This window comes from Tauraco erythrolophus, chromosome 8 (genome assembly GCF_009769465.1).
Source record: "Tauraco erythrolophus isolate bTauEry1 chromosome 8, bTauEry1.pri, whole genome shotgun sequence".
In the NCBI taxonomy this organism is placed as follows: domain Eukaryota; kingdom Metazoa; phylum Chordata; class Aves; order Musophagiformes; family Musophagidae; genus Tauraco; species Tauraco erythrolophus.
Window position 1 is genome coordinate 16,035,859 of NC_141472.1, and position 22,886 is coordinate 16,058,744.

The window sequence follows — 22,886 nt, forward strand, 5'->3', positions numbered from 1 at the left end:
AGCAATCAAACTTCTGACTACATACAAGACAAAAGTTCTTCACTTCTAACAGTAAATTTAGCAGGGATGACTAACAAGCTTTCAACCCCACTACCCAAACATAACTTTGCCTCCCTTTCCATAGTATTTGCAAATAGCATGGGCTTTCCATTTCCGCTGATACAGTTACAGGCAAGTAGCCCTGAAACTGTTCTTTACCATAAGCCATGAAGTGAAGCAAACAATAATTTAAAAAAAAACACAACACACAAAACAAAACCAACACAATATTGACAGTGACATCATTTTGAGCAGTGTTTGCATCTGTCAGCTTCCTACTAGGAAGGTATCTGACCATGAAGAGACCCACCTCACTGCTGTTAACACTCCTAACTCAGCGAGAGCTGCTCTCTCACATTTCCCTTTCTGCAAGAAGAGGTCCAATTAAACTACTTGAGTACACGCTTTTGAAATTACAGGAGGTATCACATGACTTCAACACATTTAAGTACACAGTTGAAGTAATCAAAGATCTTACCCATTTCATCAGGCTAGAATAAGACTACTTAAAATGAGGCCCCTTAAAATGAGTTTTCGCCTAATAGTAATTTAAACCATCTTAGACCCATTACCTCAAGAAAATTAAAAGAACACTAGATTACAACATAACTATTTAGCATAGTATCATCCTATCACACTAGCAGACAACTCGTATCTAAAATTTACCCTTAGTAAGTCTCCCTTATTAATTCAGTGTACTGAACTGTTTCCAATTTCAAGTTAGACTCTCAAAAAAAAAATCTAAGTATCTGCATGCATGAGAACATATAGGGAATAAAGTAACTGAAAAATTCTTAAATCAGTACATTTTTAGAAAAAAACAAAAAGACAAAAAGGATCTTTTCACAAAGATTAAAAACACATCAGCCACAAAAAAAAAAAGAGCCTCTCAAACAATCAAAACACTTTTTTACATGGGTGTTTATTGGAGAAGTACACACTTGACCTGTTCGTGCCAGGTTTCTGTCAGCTTATGTGTCCTGATTTCAATATGGGAAAAGAAAAGAGAGATCACAGAAAGGAAAGCCAGTCTAAATAATACATCCATGATGCTTTGTTTCTGGCCAAAGCACACATTTTGATTTTTAGAGAAGTTAAGAAGTTTTCACACAGTAAGACAATATAGAAGAAATTTTACTCCTCCTAGGAGGAATAACAAATATTCAAGTATGAGCTGAACCAAAGAATTTTTTTCCAAAACAACACAGCTTGCCCTACTGTTTAGAAGATCTGCTTTTAGACTATAGCAGAGGAACCTATTGCATATAAACAAGCAACTTAAATAAAGAAATCTGATTTTATGTATTTTCACACACACAAAATTTATGTTTAGATTCATTCACTTTATCTTTCAAGACTAGTTGTGAAAACTTATCCTTCCCCCAATTTGTTTTTATCATTATTGGATGTGATATTGCCAAATGGTGCGATTACAAAGCAACAAAAGAATCCTGGAAAAACATAAAATTTTACATAAGGTCACTTTAAATATCTGATTTTAAAAGTTTCTGTCTTTGAAGGTGCTAAAACCTTGATGTCAAAACAAAGGCTCTAATCAGATCAGGTCAGTACAGAAACAGATTTATCTTTGTCACTCAGGTTGGTTTTATCTCAGCACATCTGCAGTTTTTGCGAAGTCTGCTCACAGTTTGCCTTGCTGGCTGCTCTTAAGGATCCAAGTGGAAGAGCAAAACAAAGACAATCAAACAATTCTTGCATAAGGCCTGTGGAGCACCACAGACTCGTGACAGAAAAACGGTTATCCACCTGGGAAAGGGGAAAAAAAGCTTCTCTTGTTTTTCTCTGAAGTCAAGGGGACTACTGAGTGAAGGCAGACAGAGCTGACAACCAGAAAGCACAGTTTCTTTTTAGTCTTTGGAATGAGACTAACACAGCATAACCACAGCTCACTATCAGCTTTATATTTAACATGCTAAACAGTCCAAAAAAAACCACTATCTAATTCCACTAGTCACCTGAGGGCCTAGAATATTTCCTCATCTTTAGCCATCTTCAAATGAACGTGCCCTGAGAAATTAACAGGACTAGGTACTACTATGATGAGTCAAAACACAACAGCATGAGCAAGGACTGATAACCACTTCTTTCTGTCTCCTTCACCTATCCTTTTCACACCACCATACACCAAACTTCATTTTGGATGAATGAAACTCATCCTTCTCCCATTCTTTTTCTTCCTCTTTCCTTTTCTGATTCTTTTTCACATACAATTAACACATTCTGGTTTTCTTGAGTAGACGGAAAAACAAACATTTACAAATTATAACAGCCACCTCCTTACAGCAAGACAGGCTTAGACATTAGAGAGCTTCCACCTTGGGAGGTCTCTCAAGGAGAAGATGCTTGCTACAAGCAACCTGACACACAGGTCATATACATGTCACCATCACCTCCATTTGATTTTTTTTTTTTAAACGTCCCTGTCCACATTTTAAGATAATGAACCTGTTTTGAGTTTCTCGAAGACAAAACAGTAGAACATCAACACACAAAGTTCTTCAGACAGGTTATAAGGCATGGCAAAGGGAGCACAGCGAACAGGTTTCCTACACCCGAGTCACTTGAGACCTGCATACTGTAGGCCACAGCAGAAAAGAGGGACAGTGAACCTCTTCTGTCCCTCAGAGACAGTGTTTGCAAAGACAGACTAGAACATTTCCTGTTCTTTAGCCATCTTTAAATGGCTATGCTTAGATAAATTAATAGGACTGTACTAATAAATAGAAAGTATTTTCATTTTTTCACAAGGCAGGGAAGGTAGTTATCTCACCTAGTGAACTCCACTATCACTAGAAAGCAGAAAGAAGAGAAAGTTCATTATATATCCTCGCAGTTGAATATGATTTGATTTGCAGCACTGGAACCCTTCAAAAATAAGAGCATTCTTATTTTACACTGAATCTCAATGTGAATGAGAACCACACCCTGAATATGGCTCACTATCTATCATCTGAATAAAATACGATGTAGAGAATATATCAGTAGAGGGATCACATAGCCCATCTTTACATTACACTCAAATATTTGACATTTAAGAGGAATATTTCAGTGAAGAACAAATAGACAAAGATAGCTGGAGACATGCATTAGACGGAGGTCCTCATGCTGCAGTTGTAACACCTACAAAAAACCTCCCCTTAAAGTCTCAGTTGAAACTGGAGTGCACTGTTGCCAGGCTCTGAATCCAACAAGACTATAGGAATGCGAGAATGCACGAGTAAACTGATTTTCAATTACAAACCAAGAGTGTCCTTTAGCTCATCAAGCCCATTAGACTAGACTGCTTCAACGACGTAAATTGTAAAGACTTACCTCTATGTAAGTTAACACAACAGCTCCAGAACAAAACATCTCTAAGTAAAATCACAACATTTTACATTTTAACTTTCACATCTCAAGTTCTCTGTGTCAAATATGAGCTACAATACTCAGTAGTATTGTTATGCTAATAAGCAAACTGCTACACAATTACAGGCACCTGGCAAATAATTAATCAGCACTGAGTCTGGCTTTTTGTTTGATATCTGAAGGTAACACTGGGGGATGAGGGACCACAGTCATGACTTAAAATCCAGCTTCTGAGCACACAGAACTATAAAGCTACTCCTTCAAATTGCCACACATTTTTCACACAGAAATTAAGAAAAAAAAACCCCACACACATAAGAAAGGCATGTGTATAAGAATACAGTATTTACAGTATTTCAAAAGCAAAGTCCAGGTTAAGTGAGTGAACAACATTGTTATTTTGCCAACTAAAACTGAAGATACCTTAAATTCAAACAACTCAATACAGCTACAGATAAAAAAAAAAAACACAAGCTGGCTGTAAATTCAAATAACTCAGTTTGTAACAAACTCAGCACTGAAGACCTCGAACAAAAAATGATAAATGGCTCAGCATCTAAAATAAAAGCAGCCACCACTTCTGTCCTGCATCTAAAAACTATCTAAGATTGTTTTATTTGCAACTGTTTGGGCCTTCCTTTGATAAAGTGATTAACATAGCTGCAACTGACACAGAACTGCTTATCAGAAGCAGCTGGGAGTTTCAAACATGTGACTGAGTAACAGCAGACTCCGAACTCCCACAAAACAGAATACAAACGCCTGTAAGACAATGCACATCAGGTATGCTGAAATCCTGCAAAGCCTTGTAACACAAACAGAGCTTTAGAGAAAGCTCAAGCAAGAAAAAAAACAGTAGTAAATTAAAGTATATCCATAATTCCACATAGAAAGACATTACATATTTTTTGGAAGAAAAAAATCCTCTCCCTCAATCATACAAAAGTATAATTATTTCACTGAAAACAGTAGGACTTTTGTGCTGCAGTGCCATCCTATTTCCCCCATGGATCAATTACCAAGCAGAGGTTGGGGAGAAATCTTGCCAGAAGGCTGGCAGACTTGCCCCATCAATAAGGCCAGCCAGACCCCAGACCACCAACGTCTTCTCACACTTCCAAGTCCAGTACACTGCAGCAATGGTACCAGTTCCCACTGGTGCCACCTCCTGTATCAACCCTCATCAGTTCTCTCCATGCTATCTTGTCAACCTACTAAGAATTACAGTTCATTGCTCTCTTTAAAGAAGCATTAAGTGTGGATTTGGTGTCTTTTTCCTCACTCAGAAGACAGAAAAAATACATGACCTTTCACAGTACCTTTGGTAAGAGCTCCAAAATAGAGTCATTATGGACAAATGTAGGCCTCGGTGCTAGAAAGCTGCTGAGACAGTCATGGTAGTTTTAAATACTCAAAGCATTAGAACTGTTTGCACATATAAGTAGAGTCCGTTTGAGGCAGAAGTAAGTTCATTACAAGGGGGGGGGGGGGGGGGGGGGGGGGGGGGAGGGGGGGCGGGAAGGAGGTGGTGAAAAGTAAAAGATCGACTAAGAATTGGATGTGCAGTGAGGGAAGTAAAGGATTTTCAGCCATATGGTTGTTGGAGCAAGGTCTGTAGTAGATGAAGCTGTTACATGCCACTTCATTCTCACATGAAACACTAAATTAACCAGCCTCCCTCCTCCCTTTACTTCTCAGTAGCAAAAATGACTGGGTCAAGAATGTTCTGAAGACAACTAACAGGCAAGCACTGCCTAATGCCATAAAGATTAGTCAGCTTCACTGGTTCCGGCTGCTGTTTGAAAGAAAACGAGCAAGAAGTTTAAAAAGTAATAAAAATATTTAGCAGCACACCATGGGAATTATTACACAATCTCTCTTACATTATGCGTTAATAAAATTGATATTATCACAGTACAAGATGGGTAAGTTCTAGAATTTGACTTCTGCGATACAGCAAATACACCTGGTGAATAGACCAACCAACCTCGACCTCTAACTGCATCGGCAGAGCCAAGTCACAGAACTGGATAAAACCCAAAAGGACAATTACCTTACTCCTGAGATCAACTTCCACCCTCACCTGACTGAAAATACAGAATATGCCAGAATTAGCACATCATCAAAACTTTATGCCATATGCCTAACTGCATCTCATGAAGTGGATTTTGGCCAGATAGAAGACAACAAAGAAGAGAATGAAGTTATTCACTTTTTCCTTGAAATTCAAATACCACTAATGTGCAGATAAGCTCCCCCACCCTGACCCTTATCCTGAAGGGTAAAATGAACTACTTTCTCCTGTTCCTTCAAATATCTCCAGCAAAATAAAATCACAAAAGAGCTGGGAAGAAACAGCTTCAGAGATTTAAAAGAAAAGAGAATGTGGCAAAGCAGAATAAAAGTCACTGCAAAACAGTTAATGAACAGGTAAGCAGAGCATTCAGCTCCAATGTGGAAAATGACACCTGAGGCACACGTTCAAGTTACTGTTGTGTGGCAACTTTCTCCAACTCTCCAACCAGGAAATTCTTTCCAGAGCTTGCAGGAGAACCACATGGAAACTTTTCTTACAAAGTTCTACTCCAGTCAGTAAACCCACAAGAAACTTCAACTGAAGACAACAGCTGGTGAGCATGCTTGATTAAATGCTGTATGTGCATGTATTTTGTCCTGAGATGCCATTACAACCTTCCTTTTCATTGGCAGTCTGATGCATCCATCACTCATTTACTTTTCAGTCAGCTACCTCATTCATTCTTCTTGGGCTCCACAACTGTATCCACATACATCGGCTCTACAGATTATGCCACGCTCGAGCACCTACAGAAGTTAAGATTTCACTGTAAAATTAAACAAAGACCTATTTGGAAATGCCTACAGCAAACAGAGCATCACATAGCCATTATTCAAGGCTAACCAGGTTCCAGGAATGCTTTATCACAATGCACTGTCAATAGAACTTCCAGTGTAATGTTACTTTCTCATTAACAGACGTGATTATATCTCAGCTTCCCAACGCTCACACACAAACACTAGTAAAGAGCCGGTCACTGACGAGTTCAACCACAAGATGCTGAAGGCTTTTCAGCAAAGTAATTGGATCTGCTTTCACTAAATTTTATCACTATGTGCAGTGCCTGAAAAAGGAAAAAAGCACATGCAATGAAGCAGTTGACTGGCTTTTTTTAAATGGCTACTAAGTGAGGAAACAGCCATTGTCAGTTAATAGAAAAAATGATAAGATCAGAATCTGTTGGTATAATCGTCAAGTAAGGTAAGTGATTTGGCCTCCTAAGAACATGCAACAGCTTTGGCTGCATTATTAGAGGTATCTCTTACACTATGAAGTTAGGCTCCAAAAGAAAAAGTGACAAGAAAAAAGCCTGAAAATTCATTAATCGAGCTTTAGCAAGACAACAACCGCATTAAACAGCTTGTATCTTTGAGTATTAACGCACATATTTATTTAAAACCTACATGAAAGAATGTGTGATTCACACTTAGTTTAAAAAAATAAATCTAGCTTTTGTTTTTCTTCCCAACTAAAGAAACTCCTTCCCACAAAGCCTCTCCTATCAAACTTCTTCCCCTAGATGACAGAAAAATATTTTTTCACTAACAAAAACCAGTAGTATGAAACTTATCATGCAGGAGATGGTTCGAAACTGAAATAACATCTTGCAGAATGCTAATACTCCACTACAACCTATTTCAAACAACTACTATGTGCAATGTGGTAATGTGGAGCTAAGACCTGCACTGTCAAGTCTGCTTATGAACAATAACATCCAGCATTTTGCTATACTATCAAGTTGGGGTTTGTTTTTTTTCCTCTAAAATCCCTATTGATAAGCCAAACAGTTAATCTCTAAACACACAATGCATAAAAGGGATCATTTCAAACCAGAAAAATGGAAGACACTTATAATCACCACAGCATTCACATCTGAATGACAGCTAAACATAAAGACACATCAAGCATTCAGCCATCTGGAAAGAAGCTGGTATTTTTTTCATATTGTCTATTCTCAAACCTTTAAGGCAAGAGTCAGAGGTTGACCAAGACTTCCATTTAGTGAGATGCTCATTTCATATCTACAGCCATTAATGAGCTGCAGTATGAACAATAAGCCAGACTCCTCCACTTTAGCTGAATTCAAAAGATGGCTGTGTCACACCAAGACAAACATGTGTATACTGCCAGATGTATGTTGCATCTGAAGTTATCAAAAAAATACCTACCTAGTGTTGTCCTAGTGTCTTTGAATATGGCTTATTTAAAAACAATGATAGCAATGAATATATATTTTGTTCTTCCAGACAAGAAAGAACACAACGGCAACATACATAACTTCAAAATTCATGATATATTAAAAAACACAACCAAAGCGAGTATTCGGTCTCTATTCAGAGTTAAATGGAAGAGAACATTGTTGCAACAAATAAAAAAAAAATTAAAAATCAAGAACAAAAAAAACCCACACATTGCAAGCACAGTTAGCAGAGACCTGGGATGAGGAAAGTGAGAAGGATGACACAGCCCAGCTTTAGCACCATGTTTTTAATGCTACATGAAAGGTCTAATAAGAAAAGGTACACTGCATGTACAAAAGCAAACTACCTACTCCTTGCAGTTTCTAATTGCTGCAATTGCTCCCCGACAACATACAAAATCTAATTTAAATGGAAGATGGCCCAAATCAACATTTTTCCAGACTCAAAGTCAACACTGGCATATTCCCATCTGCTCCACCTTACTTCAAGTGGAAGTACACAAAAAGAATAAGAGTTTATCATAGAATGGTTTGGGTTGGAAGGGACCTTCAAGTTCATCTAGTTCCAATTCTCCTGTCACAGGCAAGGGCACCTTTGACTACACCAGGTTGCTAATCCAATCTGGCCTTGAACAATTCCAGGGATGGGGCAGCCACAACTTCTCGGGGCAACCTGTTCCACTGCTTCACCACCCTCAATGTAAAAGATTTCTTCCGTATATCTAATCCAAATCTCCCCTCTTTCAGTTTAAAGCCATCACTCCTTGTCCTATCACTACATGCCCTGGTAACAAGTCCCTCTCCAGCTTTCCTGTAGACCCCTTTTTAGGCACTGGAAGACTGCTCTAAGAGATAGCAGATTCACCTCGGAGCCTTCTCTTCTCCAGGCTGAACAGCCCCAACTCCCTCAGCCTCTCTTCATAGATGTGCTCCAGCCTTCGGATCATCTTCATGGCCCTCCTCTGGACCAGCTCCAGCAGCTCCATGTCCTTCTTCTGTTGGGGACCCCAAAGCTGAATGCAGTATTCCAGGTGGGGTCTCACAAGAGCAGAGCAGAGGGGCAGAATCACCTCCCTCGACCTGCTGGCTACACTTCTTTGGATGCAGCCCAGGATACGGTTGGCTTTCTGGGCTGCCAGCGCACGTTGCCGGCTCATGTTGAGCTTCTCATCCACCAGCACTCCCAAGTCCTTTTCCTCAGGGCTGCTCTCAATCCACTCTCCTCCCAGCCTGTACTTATGCTTGGGATCGCCCTGACCCACATGTAGGACCTTGCACTTGGCCTTTTTGAACTTCATTAGGTTCTCACAGGCCCATCTCTCCAGCCTGTCAAGGTCCTCTGGATGGCAACCCTTCCCTCCTGCATGTTGACCACTGAGGGTGCACTTGATCCCACTCTTCATGTCACCAACAAAGATGTTAAATAGCATCGGCCCCAGTACCAACCCCTGAGGAACACCACTTGTTCTGTTGACAGTTTTGAAAAATCAGGGGATTGAACACAACAGTAATTATAAGTAGGAAAAAACTCTCAGAAGTAATGTATTTAAAATGCACAGGCCATGAGGGTTCTTTCAAGCATTTGAGTTATGTTGAGTATTTTGAGCAGAAATTAATTCTTAATTTTGCTATTTATAAAGCCAGTGGAGTATTTTCTATAAGGGTTTTTCAGGTAAACTTAGTATCTCCCATCAGTCAGCAGCTGAATGAGAGCTATCCAAATAACTGCTCCTGAAACATTACTACGGAAGACTTGAGTGCTAATCTTCTTGCCTAACATAGGGGAGTCGTCATTTAGCATTGACAGGACAGATCCTAATGTTAGATTTTTCTTCCCCCACCCCGAACATCTACCTTTCATTCCCTCAAAAAAAAAAAAATCATCTATCTTCCTTTTTCACAGCAGTCTAAACGAAGCCTGCATCATGACTACTACTATGCAAAGGTTGGTCTTTCTCTATGCACAATGTCAACATGTCAATGAACCTTCTCCTTTTTGTTGCCCAACACAACCATTTCATGTTTCCAGCTCTTCAGGGAGTTTTCTTTTTGCAGCTTATAATGCCAGGAACTCCTGAAACATTTGTTCAGAATACATTCATTACTGCCAGCAGGGGAAAACTAATTGTGAATTGGCAGCACCTAAGTTTTTCAAACAAGCCTAATTCTGTGGGAACTGAGCATGTTAACTGAGCAAGGTTAACTTCAGACCTTGAAAAATCTCAGCAAGTCTTTCTACTCTGTACAAGATGCAGGAAGATTCAATTCAAGGGAGCAATCTCCTTTCCAATCTTCTATTCTTTGGGCAGACAAAGGACAGGTTGAGGTGCCAGAAGCAAAAGATGACAATCAAATTTCCAATGTCAGCTACAAAAAAAGGCCATATATGTTAAATAAAGCAACTGCTAGAAACAGACTTCTAAAAAAATATGCTGATAAAGTAAATTTGATATTAGTATACCTATCCTACAGAATGAGAAGGGAGAAAAGGAGGATAACCTGCAGAAAAACACAAAGACAACTTTTTCTATAGAAAACCTCAGTAGAGTGAGTAACATAAAGAAAATATAATTGGAAGTCAACAAGTCAAAGAAAAGTACGCCACATCCTTGGCACACTGGAGCAGATCAAATATTTCTTCCAATTTAGAAGTTCTTACTCAGTATGAAATAAAGTAGCTTGTAAAAATAATCCAATAGATTTCTAAACAACCCCTTATTGTAGTCAATTATTTTACTTACCAGAAAAATTATACCTTAACAAAAACCATTGTCATAGCCAACAACTTTTTAACTCCATGTGAGTGGAAGGAATGTGGCTTGGAGGTAAAATGCATTTTCATAGAGTTCATATAGACATTTGATTGATGCTATAATGTATTTGCCTCATCTTTTCCTGCACAAATACTGGTATTTTTTTCTAAATGCAAGCCCTCTGGAGTCTTTACTCAGGAAAAAAACTTCCTGTATGACTTCTGGTTTCTGTACAGGCTTTCATGTAAACTAACTTACAGTTCAACTAAAAGTAACATACTTAATAAGAACTTCTTTAAAGAGATGACTTAAGTAGTGAATGAAAGACATCAAGATTATTTATTTTAAAAGCAGAAGCTTGTTTCAGATAAAAAAAGTAAAAGTGAGATGCAGTAAAATCAGCCAATTTACTGATGACAAACTATGACACAGGCTAGAGGATCAACAGAGGAAGCTACCCACTTGGTTTTATCCTGGATAGACTGAGGAACTGTTTTCATTACACAACTGCATAGGCCTTACAACCCACAAAAAGGAAAAGGTATGACTAAGCCTTTCAAGGCTTCAACTGCTGCAAAATCGCAACCTCACCTTCATCAGATTTTAGAACCCCTGAATTCCTTCTACTTTTAGAAGAGCTACAGACACACTGTCCCAAGTGGCCTTGTTTATTGCTTCCCCTACTTCTGTACTACCGTATTTCTGTCCCACCTTTGTGGTGCTTAGCATTTAGGATAAATCCAACAAAAAGTCTGAGATGACAACCCTCCATCAAAATCCTTACTGAACTAGTTAAGAAAGCCTGACAGAAAAGGTTGCAGCTGGCAGATGAAAATTCCAATAGCTGTTCAACCAGGGATCCACAGGAAAGACATTCTTCAGCCAACCTCTAGGCAGTAGTTGCAGGGTTAGACAGCGCATGCAAGTCTGACAAGCTATAGAGGAAGAAGTTAGTTAAGTAGTGTTGCTCACCAGCCTGGGCTGCGGCACCAAGGATGTTGTTGCATCTTCCACAGCCAGGAGGAAATGGCCTGCCTCTTGTAGGCAGGATCGGCACCTTGAGTTGATTAGTTCATTAGTTCATTATCTCAACTCAGTCCAGCTGGCTAATAATGATTGGTTGCCATAATTCCCCCTTTTTGTTTTACAATTTTTTGTTTTCACGAAGGCTTTATGGTGAGCAGAAACCCAGCCCATTCATCCAACTCCAGCACGCTTCCCTCTCGCGAATACCATGTCGGGGCTTGCGGCTTTACCTTCTTCTCCGAAGGACTCTCGCTCGGGCTCCCAGCTCCAGCTCTGGCTCCGGCTCTTTTGGCTCGGGCTCTCAGCTCCGGCGAGGGAGTCAGGGCTTCTCAGGGTCTCAGATGTATCACGTCGGGGTCACCAGTTGTTGCTCACCAGCCTGAGCTGCGGCACCAAGGACGCTGTTGCATCTTCCGAAGCCAGGAGGAAATGGTCTGCCTCTTGTAGGCAGGACCGGTACCTTGAGTTGATTAGTTCATTATCTCAACTCAGTCCAGCTGGCTAATAATGATTGGTTGCCATAAAGTAGAGTTCCAGGTCACATACTATCTTCCTTATTCATGAAACTCATCACTTACAAAACATCTGTAGCCAAATCAGTCTAGAGCCAATACTTTCACTAACACAAAAGCCTTAAGTTTTCAGTCTGGTTTCACTTCTGGCTTGTGCTCAGAAAAAAAAAAAAGCTGGCAAGCAGGGAATGTTAGTGGAAAACTTTGTAATACTCAAAATACTATCCATCAAATTCAACACCAAATTAGTACCACAGGGGATTCTTAAAAAAAATTATCATAGCCAGTTTAGGCAAAGGTCACAGCAGGCAAACTATGCCATTAAGAATTGCATTGAACAAAAAATGCCTGACCTACAGGAACTGAAGTGAATGGTACCTACATTGAGCAGGAGGTATATTCAGTTAGACTCCTTAAAACATAGAGAAATGGTAAAATTATATCCCAAACCCTCTACATGAAATTCTGGCCTTATCACCATTAATGACATCCAGCACTGCAAGACTAACAAAAAAAGAAAAAAGGCTAGGAAAGACTATATGCCCTCGAAACTTCTTCTAGTTTAAGGAGAAACACAAATGAGCTACCTCTATACGGACATCACTGAAGTTTATAAAGATGCTTTTGATTTCAGTCTGCCCACCCCACAGACACACCAGCCAAGAGCAGGTACATGCATCTTTTCAACCAGTCACGTCCTGCAGCAGTTGAAGATCACCTGTGTACTTACTGGAAGGACAGAACCTTGTAATGGCAGCTTTCAGGGAAATGTGAAAACACTAACTACTCTACCACCGCCTTTCACAGGTAATAGGAAGGCATAAATCCATGCCCAAATTAAAATAAAAAATCCTCAACTGTAGGATGGTCTACAGGTAGGTCTTAAGGCCCATTCCAGAGTTCAGATACAGGACAAATCCACCACACACTGGAGATTAAACCATCAGGATTTATGACTTGTATCCCCTTCAAAGGTCCAAATAGAGACATGCTGGATTCCTGCCTCTTTGGAGCTGGAACTACTCTTAGTTGACCTGTACTCTGGCACCGAAACTAAAAGAAACAGGAGATTATTATATAGAGTTATTTTTTCTCCTCTCAGAAAATCCATAACTTAGATATTCAGATTTGCCAATAAAGACCAGCTCAGCTGTTGATGGATTAATGAGAATGAGACAGTATCTTCTACAACAATGTACAACATCATCTACAAAATCTTCTAGGTCTTACGGAAAAGAGATGAACAGAGGAACTGATCAGTTAGAGAAAAAATAAAGCTCCACAATTTTCCAGGAATGCAGGTCTTGGAGCTTCTTTGGACTGTATCAAATTCTCCTTCAGCTTAAGCACGCCATTTTCTTCTACTGATTGAGAAATCACTGCATTTTCGTAAAGGGAAATGATAGGGAGGGTGCACGTTAAGATTCACCAATAGCTAGTATTTTGCTGAGAATCTGGGAAACATTCTATCAGATAAGCTGTACTGCAAAACCACTTGGCTCAATGGAGCCTTATCTTTGAAGTCGAATTCCTAGCCAGAAAAAAAAAAAAAAAAGAGCCCAAACAGAACCAGCTGTTAGCCTTCACCCTTCAGACTGAACTCCGTGATTCCAAATACCAGTATTTGTTTGACTACAATCATTCATCTTCCTTCCTATGCACCATTCATACAAATGATACCCTTATTACCAGCTGTAAGAAGCATATTCATTCAACCATTCTGTAGTTTTATTTTTCATACATGTAATAACCAGTAAAGCACTGAAGTGAGAGGTCCCACTGTGGCAATAAATGATGCCAGCACATCCTCATGAAACCAACGAGGAACTTGTCTAAACCTCCCAATTCAGGAGCACTCCCAAGAGCAAATCTAAGCACTGGAGTAGCTGCTATGGCACCTGCCACAAAGCCAAGCCATCAGTTCTGAATGGATGTACTGGTGGCATAAAAACTACAAGTTTACACTGGAAAGTAAGACAGATTTTGATGACATTAAGACATTACAACAGTTCACTTAATGGAGGTGTCTACAGCACAATCACTAGGGATAAGAAAAAAACATTTACAGAATCAAATCTTACATATTTCCTCTTTAAAGTGAGGATAACTATCAAAAAAAAAAAGTAATTTCTTATAATACAAAGTTTTCTTTACAAATCAGTTATTGAAGTAATCCTGTGTAAGAAATAGAGTACTGATTATAAGACTTACAGAACTGCCATAACAACATATAACTTGAGGGAAACAAAAAATGCTTTTATTAAGGAAGATACTACACAAGTACTGCACAGACTTCTTTTCCAAAAGCTCTTTAACATGCTGACTTTCTAAATTTTTCACATGAAGCAGCTTCCTCGGTTTACCAGTGTATCCACGGCACTATCTGGTCAGTGCAATTTAGAAGTCCATTTCTATCAACAAGTCATTCACACGAGCCCATCCATCGCTTCTGTTTAGTCAGTTCCCTAACATAACATGGGTACATCTTTATGCATAAGCAAGACTCAAGAATGAAATACCAAATACAAAGCAGAATCTGTTTTCAACAACGCTAATTGCTCAAGACCTTTAGCATTATCATAGTCATTAAGGATGAAACACAGGCATCTTAATAGAGGACTAGAAGGAGTTTTCAATAATGAGGCAATAGGTCTTCATGCCTAGGAAAGCTGCAGTTATGAGATCAGCATTATTAGGAAAGCCTAAAGAATGTTCTGCTCAATGACGGAGGAAATTTGCTGCTTCAGTAGCAGAATGCGAGACTGCACAGTATGGCACGATTCAACCGACCTATCATACTGAACAAGGAGGAAAGTATAGTCACATTACATGAAATAAAAGGCATTATTCCCAAATAACTATCTTTAAAAACATTCAGTTTTTAAAGAGAATACCAAGAGAACACAACCCTCCATTTTCAAATACTTTGAAAAAATATCAAAACTGCATTTTATACAGCAAGCAAAAGCACCTCCTGGTTCCATCCTATGCCAGAAGGAATTTTTTTTTTTAACATTAAGACTGATACTACACAGTGCTTTCCAAGTTGGAAATAAATACACAAAAAATACCATTTGGGGTTTAAATTCCTTCTTCACCAATTCATACAAAACTACTCCGAGTTCAACGAGGCAAATACCAACAGGAAGCAGTCACTACTGAGAACTCCATACTGCTCTTCCAATGGTTTCTTTCTACAACTGTTTTAACACTCGCTTATTACAAAATCTTTGCTGTCTCTTAACAACTCTTAACAACTGAAGAGTACTCAGAACTTGGTAAGTATGATTTGGGAAACAAAAATGAAAAGTCTGTATTATCACATGCGCTGACCTGCAGTATTTCCAAGATAAGATATTCTCATTTTGCCTACCAAATTTCCACCAGTTTTATCCAGCCCTACCCTTCAACCGAGCTCCCCTGAAACACATTAACATCAGGTAACTTAATATTCAGCCAAAAGCCCAAGTTACTGCCAGTAGTCTACTTCCTAAAAAGAACAAAGGGATCCAAAATTTTCTGTGTTATGTAAGTACATAATGTCCTATAAGACATTTTGTATGACAAGTCTGATTAAGTCCAAGGGCAGTTTTTCTGTTTGGATTATAAACACCTGTTAGAAAGAGAAAAGGAGACTGGAAATCTACCAAAATCTTGTTAACATCAACACTAGTGGCTACAAATGCAGCACAGCAGCAGACATTTTATGCAAAAGTGATAAAAAGACAGGCACTTTTTAACTCTCAGTTTTTCAGGATCACTGTAAAAGTGATCCTGAAAATTCTTTCAGAGATCCAAAGTTCTACCACTTGAAAGCTACTGCCCATCTCAATGAAATATCACTGGTGTTACTAAGTCAACAACAGAGTTTGTTTTCTATATAATTTTTTTAATCATTTGTCTCCTTCCCTGTTCTTTACTTCCCCTACTTACGTGGCCTGTCTTCCTATATACGACTCAGTTACACTGCTTTTCCACTACTGTTGTATGAGTTTATGAGTACCAAGTTACACTCTTTTTCAGTTTGGTATCAGAGTGAACAAACCTGAAGGCTGAATGCAGAAGTGATAATTAAGCTGTTCATTGAAACACATCCGTTTCCAAGACAATGTAAAAGCTTGCAAACATACTGTAGCTGATTGAGCAACACTAAGACAAATGTGGGAATGAATAATTAAAACATTTCCTAGCAAAAAAGTACTTAAAAACAGAGCTTAGAATTGCTTTGGTAAAACAACAATTATGGATTAACTCCATCTCTATTAGAGTATAAAATAAAATAAACTTTCAAAGACAAACAGGGATAGAAAAAAAAAATTAAAAAAACTAGAGACCAGGTCGAAGACAAAAGTGTTACACAAACACAAATATATTATTCTACCTTTATAAAGGACTAAACATAATTTTCCCAAAACAGAAAAATGTTCATAACAAAAGATTTCTTTCAAAACTTTTCACATATATCTTCTGAAGAAATCTGTTACGTTTTTGCAAACGTTTTTTGTAAGCTTAGAGTTTGGAGTCAAAATAAATTGTCACTTTTCTAGCCCCAATGTTTTTAAATTAACTACAAGTACATTTAGTACTCCTTCTGCTTGCTGGCTGATTTACAACAGCAATCCATAACTCCGGAAAACTAATTGTCATGTTGTGGAGCAAGCAACAACAGAAAGGAGAAAAGTATTTTATCAGTAGGAATCGGTGACTGATGCAGACAGCCAACCTTCAGCATTAGCTCTTTAAATGCATCTAATTTGGGAAAGATCACTAATACAACCCAAACAACCCACTACTTTCGCTCTAATCAAAAATGCACCACTATTGAACCAACCTAGTAACTATATTATTGCTTCCTACTCAGTCTGACTGCCAATTAAAGTTGCCATTACCATTCCAGAACCAACTGCTAGCTTCTGTACATTCTCATCAGTGGAAACACTCTAATGCCTGTAACAACTGGAGATCGAGTCCCTGTAAGATAGTTCAACTAATATTTGATTGTCTATGTCAGCATTCCCAAAGGGAGGCCCACCAAGTCTGTGAAAGTGAGCCACTCGAGAATTTAACTGTGCTTAAAATGACAAATTTTAAACTGGTATTTAAAGGACAAATTGCAGGGCTTATTAATTTTTGTCACATGGCTTCCATGTCCTACCCATTCAGCTGGCTGCTGTGAACAAGAGTTCAGACAGCCTAAGTAGTCACTTCAAGTAAGTCACCTAAGTAAGTGCTCTGCATGCAAACGTGAGTAAATCAATATACAGATGATAAACACCACTTCCCCATCTCTGGCTCCTCCAGAGAGACAAAGAACATCTGGAGCAGCAAGATGTTTGTATACGTTTTTCCTGGGAACAGTTTCACTGCAGCTTAAAGAAAAGCCATTGCGGATTTCACTTGCTAGTCTCATAGCCATTCTTTTCCCTGGGCATACATCACCTCCTGTTCCAACAGCATTAAAGGCCTTTGAGGTACCAGACTGGCATCTCCAGCTGAACCACCGGCTTCACTACAAAGCTGGTAACTCATTTTGCCTCCTACCTGGGGGGAGCAGCATTTCAAAGAGAAGCACGTGCACAATGGTGTTTACCTTGAATGCGTTTAGCCATTACATACACCCAAGAATTGCTTTCAGCAGGACCACGCAGACCCAGACAACAACAGAAGAGCATACAGAACCCTTCAGTGCTGACCCAGAACCCCTTTCTCCCTCTCTCATCCACATACTCAGGAGAGGAGGGGGAAAAAAAAAAAAAAAGGAAAAAAAAAAAACACCACCCAACGAAAGGTCTCTCAATACACCTGGGGAAAAAAAAAAAAAAATATCAATGAAGTACCTTGTCCTGCATCTAAGGGTTACGCCTTACAGCCACAGAGAAGCAAACACAGTAACAACAGGCACAGCAACTCAGGTATTTGCAGTACATCTGCTCTCACTCAAGCAAAGAATCCTAAATACAACAGATAACATGCAAGTGCTCCCCAAGGCACCAAAAATACCAAGTTACAAGAAACATTAAGGGACTGGGCTAATAACAAGGAATCATTAATTCTACTGTATCTACTGGCCAGCAGGAAGCCTTAACACACACACACATTACTAAGAAGCAACAACAGCAGATCCTGCGTCACAAAAAAGTTCCACCAAGCTTTATTTCACTGAAACACAAGTTACCTTCTGAGATGACAGTCACTTCACTGAAAATTTATTTACAGTTCTCACAAAGCAGTTGATCAAAAAAACATTTTCTTGAACATCTATTTACATCATGAAATCCCAGAGCACACAAATGTCTCAGTTGATACTGTAATACAGACAGCAGTTCATAAGTCCAGACAGTTGCTTGTATCCTTCAGTGCATCAGACAAGATCTGCCCATTCCAAACTGCAAAAGCACCTCTAAAACCCTCTGCTAAGCTCAGCAGCATCAAAAAATAATCAGTCTGGTTTTTCAGCTGAAACAATGGCCCAGTATTTTCTTTTAGTTAACGAAGCAATTGAGCCCTCATGACCAAACCTTGCCAACACAGCCCAGCCAAGAAACCAAATCAAACTTGCTAAGAAAACGCAGCAGGCTACAATAAGCAACTGCCTGCAGGGTTCACAGCTATTTACCAAAAGTCTCACAGAAGAGAAGTCACAGTCATTTACTGCATCTACTTTCCTCTCATTACAAGTATAAAGAAGTGCTGAGTACTTTAAACCAATTAAAAATTTTGCTGTTTTTATATACAGAAATTCAAATATTTTACAATATACATGAATTAATATTCTAATCTCATATCTTGCCCTTTACCAGACAAGTGACTGCAGTAACAGCAAAACTAGGCTTCCAGAACAACCTCCAAAACACAGAGCCTCTCACACACATTGCTGTGCTATTTGACAGTATCATAATTAATAAAAATTTCCCCAAGCTTGTATCCTAGCTACCTTTTTCATTTTCCGTTCTGCAACTATGAAAGATAATCCTTGTATCAATTTTCCTCCCTTCTCCAAATACTTTAGGCACTTCAACAAAATACTTCCACTTTGTACTTTCAAAAGATTCCAACATTTGAAAAAAAAAATTATGAAGAACACTTAACATGCCAACAGAAACAGCAGCATTCTGCCACAGAAAGTATTCCAAACATTCTAAATATTTCAAAAGAAAAATCTTCAGTTATCTTTAACAAACCTTTTGACGTGCCCACACCTCACAGCAGATTTTAGCTGCTGATTATTTTGCAGAATCTTATAGAGAATGGGATTATCTCATTTTTGTAAAGTAAGTTAAGTTTAGAAAGAACTGACGGAAGGAAAATGGCAAAACACCCTATCTATCCATGGTAGATTGGACAAAAACTCTCCACAAGGTAATAAAATTAATTGTTTGTGACTTCTGTATGATCAATTTTACCAAGTCCAAGCTTTCTCTCAGGAAAGAGCACTAACTCTGAGCGATACTTGACAAAGTAAGAGGAAATTTATCTGTTTATGTCTTTGGCTAGTTGCACTGTAAATCACATAGACTGAAAACTGGGTAATCAAAGCAATGTAAGAGAACTGATTAAACTTCCAGTGAACAGAGAGGGAGAGACAGTGCAGAAGCCACAAAACTTTCTTTAGTGGCTTGAATGAAAACCTGTTCTGTTTTTCAGGTCCTGAGGTTGTTTTCCCCGCCCTGCCTCTTTACACATCCTTGTACAAGCTGTGAACCACCATTACTCAAGGTGATGGGCAATTTTTTGAGCAGACTGGCCTGAATCCACTTTGTCCATCTACAATGCAGAACAGGGAACTCAGAACTTTCTATAAGGAAACAGCCAGAGAAAAAAAAGCTTTCTTTGCAAAGGAAAGAAAACCAACAAGGTCAGAAATGTGAACTCTAGCCTCTGGCTGTCCTATAGCTGGATGATTTTGACCTCGCACTGAAGTGGCCACAGGAGATGACTGCTCAGCATAAAAATAATTTTCTTTCAGTATTACCTAAATAGCAAATTGGGCACAAAATCATGAGAAACTAATTGGACTGTAGTACGTCTTAAGTGTCTGGCATTCATCTGAATCTTTCTCAAGTTGTTGGAATTTCTCTCCTATAAACTGCTTATTGAGCCTTCCAGAACAGTCAGTCAGGGCCTTACCTAAAAATGCAGACACACTTCTCCTTTCTAAAGAAATAAAAAAAAAAAAAAAAAAAAGGAGAGAAGGAAAGGCATTTGAAGTAGTTATACAAAAGCTTTGTAGGCCACCTTTCAGCCATCATGATGAGACTAATTTCAATGCCATCACAAGTACAAACTGAAGCTGAAATCAAATTTTAAATTTCTAAGTTCAACTCAGTTGAAAGTAATTCTGTTTCTGATAAACACCACTCTTGAATAGAGACCGTACACCTATTTTAGTACTCTGAACCATACTTCAGTACAAAAGATCTCATTGACTGTTGGCTGTAACAGCACCAAGAATTCTGTAAATATTTTGCAGTTATTAGACACATGCAACAATCATTAGGAAAAAGATTTCTTATACAAAATATTTATCAAGCTATATGTATCTCAAGGCAGGTTAAAGCACTACACTTGCTCAGAAACACTAGCATGGTGACCCCTATAATCTCTACCACAGAGCAGTCTCAGCTCTTCATGATGGATTTAACATATCAGTAGCAAGTTTCCCTCAAAATAAACTTGCCAGAACAAAAGTTTGACTTCCAGTTTTGCTCTCTGGCTATCAAACAATTGACTGGTCACAGAAGAAACCAGCACAGAGCACAAAATAGATCCCATAAGCCGATGGCTATACTTTTTATTCAGATGTCTTAGGAGGATGGACAATCCTGCAAGCCCTTAATTCAGGGCCTGTAACTGGAATCTTTCACAAAGCAGTATTTACAACACTAGGCCTTTCATCAATTTTAAACAGTATCCCATTAGCCCTCAGCACCTGCCTCTTGCAGAAAAAAGAAAAGAAATATTTTTATGCTCGCTTAGGTACAACTTAAGAAAAACTCGAGCTCCTTTCATGTACAGAAAGTCATCTACCCATGCGGATAGCACCACGCAGCGCAGCTGATGCCAGCAAACACAAGCTATAATGGAAATAGCATGTTATGTTTGTGCCCGTATCAAGTTTGTTAGTCAACATGCGCAGCCACAACATAACAAACCTTAACGCACGTAAAACGAGCCACGCCGGCTCGTTACCCGAGCGGAACACGCTCGCAGCCCCCAGCACCAGCTGCTCACACAGAGCACCCGGCAGGGGCTCCCGGCACGGACCCACGCGGGGCGGCCGCCGCCAGGACCGTGCCCCGCGGGCCCCCGGCCGGGCAGCCCACCCCTCAGCGCCGCCTGCGCGCCCCCCGGCCCGGCCCGGCCCCGCCGCCGGCCGACCCCCGGCCGCCCCTCGCGCCAGCCCCGGGCCTTCCACCAAGCCTCTCCTCGCGCCGCCGGTACCCACCGCCCCGGCCATCACCCCGCGCCCCCCTCCTCCCGCCGGCCGTCGCGCCCCTCCGGGCCGCCCCTCGCTCCCGCGGCCGGCTCCGCGCACGACCCGGCCCGGCCCCGCGCCCTCACCTTCTCCTGGGCCTTGCGGTAGCGCTGCAGGGCCTGCTGGGTCAGGTCCCGCACGCGGAGCTGCCCGTCCTTGCAGGGCACCACGATCCCCGTCCGCCCGAAGCACACGGTCACTTTCATCTCAGCGGACCGCCATGCCCTGCCCGCCGAGAAACGGCGCCCGCCGCCGCGCGGCGCGGCCCGGCCGGGCCGGGGGGGAGGGAAGGGGGGTGCGGCGCAGGTGCGAGAGGCCCCGCGGCGCCGGCAGGTGCCGGTCCCTGTCCCGGCCCCGCGGAGCGGCGGGGGCGGGCCGGCAGGTGCGCGGAGCCCCAGGGGCTGCGCCTCACCGCGCGCGGGCAGCGCCGGGAGCGAGGCCGCGGCCGGCGGCCTCCTTCCGCCGCGGCGGGCCGCTGTGCCCGCCCCTCCCCGCCCGGCTCTCCGGGGAGGCGCGGGCCGGCCCCGTGCAGCGGGGGGCGCGGCGGGGCGGCCTGGGGCGGCGGCGCTGCTCGCCCGGGGCACGGCAGAGCAGGCCGGGCCGCGCCGTGCCGCGCCGGGCTTAAAGGGGCCGCGGCGCCCCGCCGGGTGCGGTGCCCCGCGTAGTAACTCGACACCCTCCCTGTGCAGCCCGCGGACGGGTGCCCACCGCTCCCCGCGCTGTGCAGAGCTGGGCACGCAGGATGCACCCACGCAGCAGCACTCTCCCGTCCTCACGGGCACTGCCCGGCGTGAAATGCGGACTCGTAGCAGCCCGTTACCGGGGCATCAGGCGGTAACGCACGGCTCTGCGAGGGAACGACACTTCGGCGTGCCCCGACGGGCCCTCCCGCACGGCGCTGGGGTGGGACGCACACCGCTGCAGGCGCCCCGTACCGCACGGCCTCCGCACACGGCACCGGGCACGCACACCGCAGCGCAGGCCCTTCGTCACACGGAATACAGCGGGAGGGAAGCAGCGCACAGTGACCTGCTCTGAACCACACACGCGTGCTGCCCACCCCGCAGTGACACAGGACCTCACGCACACCTCGCCGCGCCGCACAGCAGCTCGCAGGCTCTCCCAAGCACCGTGTCTGCTCCGCACCACAGCAACGCTCAGGGGAGCACATCAGCCCGTACGCTTCAACACGGGATGGCAAAGCCACACAACCTGCACGATGGGATGTCGGGCTCTGCGGGGCTCCCCAGACACCCGCTACTCTGCAAAGTACGTTTTTCTGTACCACCTGGTACCAAGTAGTGTCCCGCACATCTTACCTGCCACCAGACCACGTACGACATAATACAAGTACACGAGGCAGCCTAACACCATTACAATCATAACTAACGTACATGGAGATGTGTACAACTGAAAATCACCACAAAGCAAAGCA

The 22,886-nt window shown here is 41.6% G+C and overlaps 1 protein-coding gene across 6 annotated transcripts in view; it reads right to left on the reverse strand.

The window, feature by feature from the left end:
* PARD3B (par-3 family cell polarity regulator beta) overlaps nt 1-21,657 on the reverse strand; it is a 440,643-nt gene extending 418,986 nt beyond the window's left edge. For all 6 annotated transcript variants that reach the window (XM_086615493.1, XM_086615492.1, XM_086615490.1 and 3 more), the window contains exon 1: nt 21,538-21,657. In XM_086615493.1, coding sequence (XP_086471619.1) covers nt 21,538-21,657 — 120 coding nt within the window. The remainder of the gene's footprint in view (nt 1-21,537) is intronic.
* Nucleotides 21,658-22,886: the final 1,229 nt, after the last annotated feature.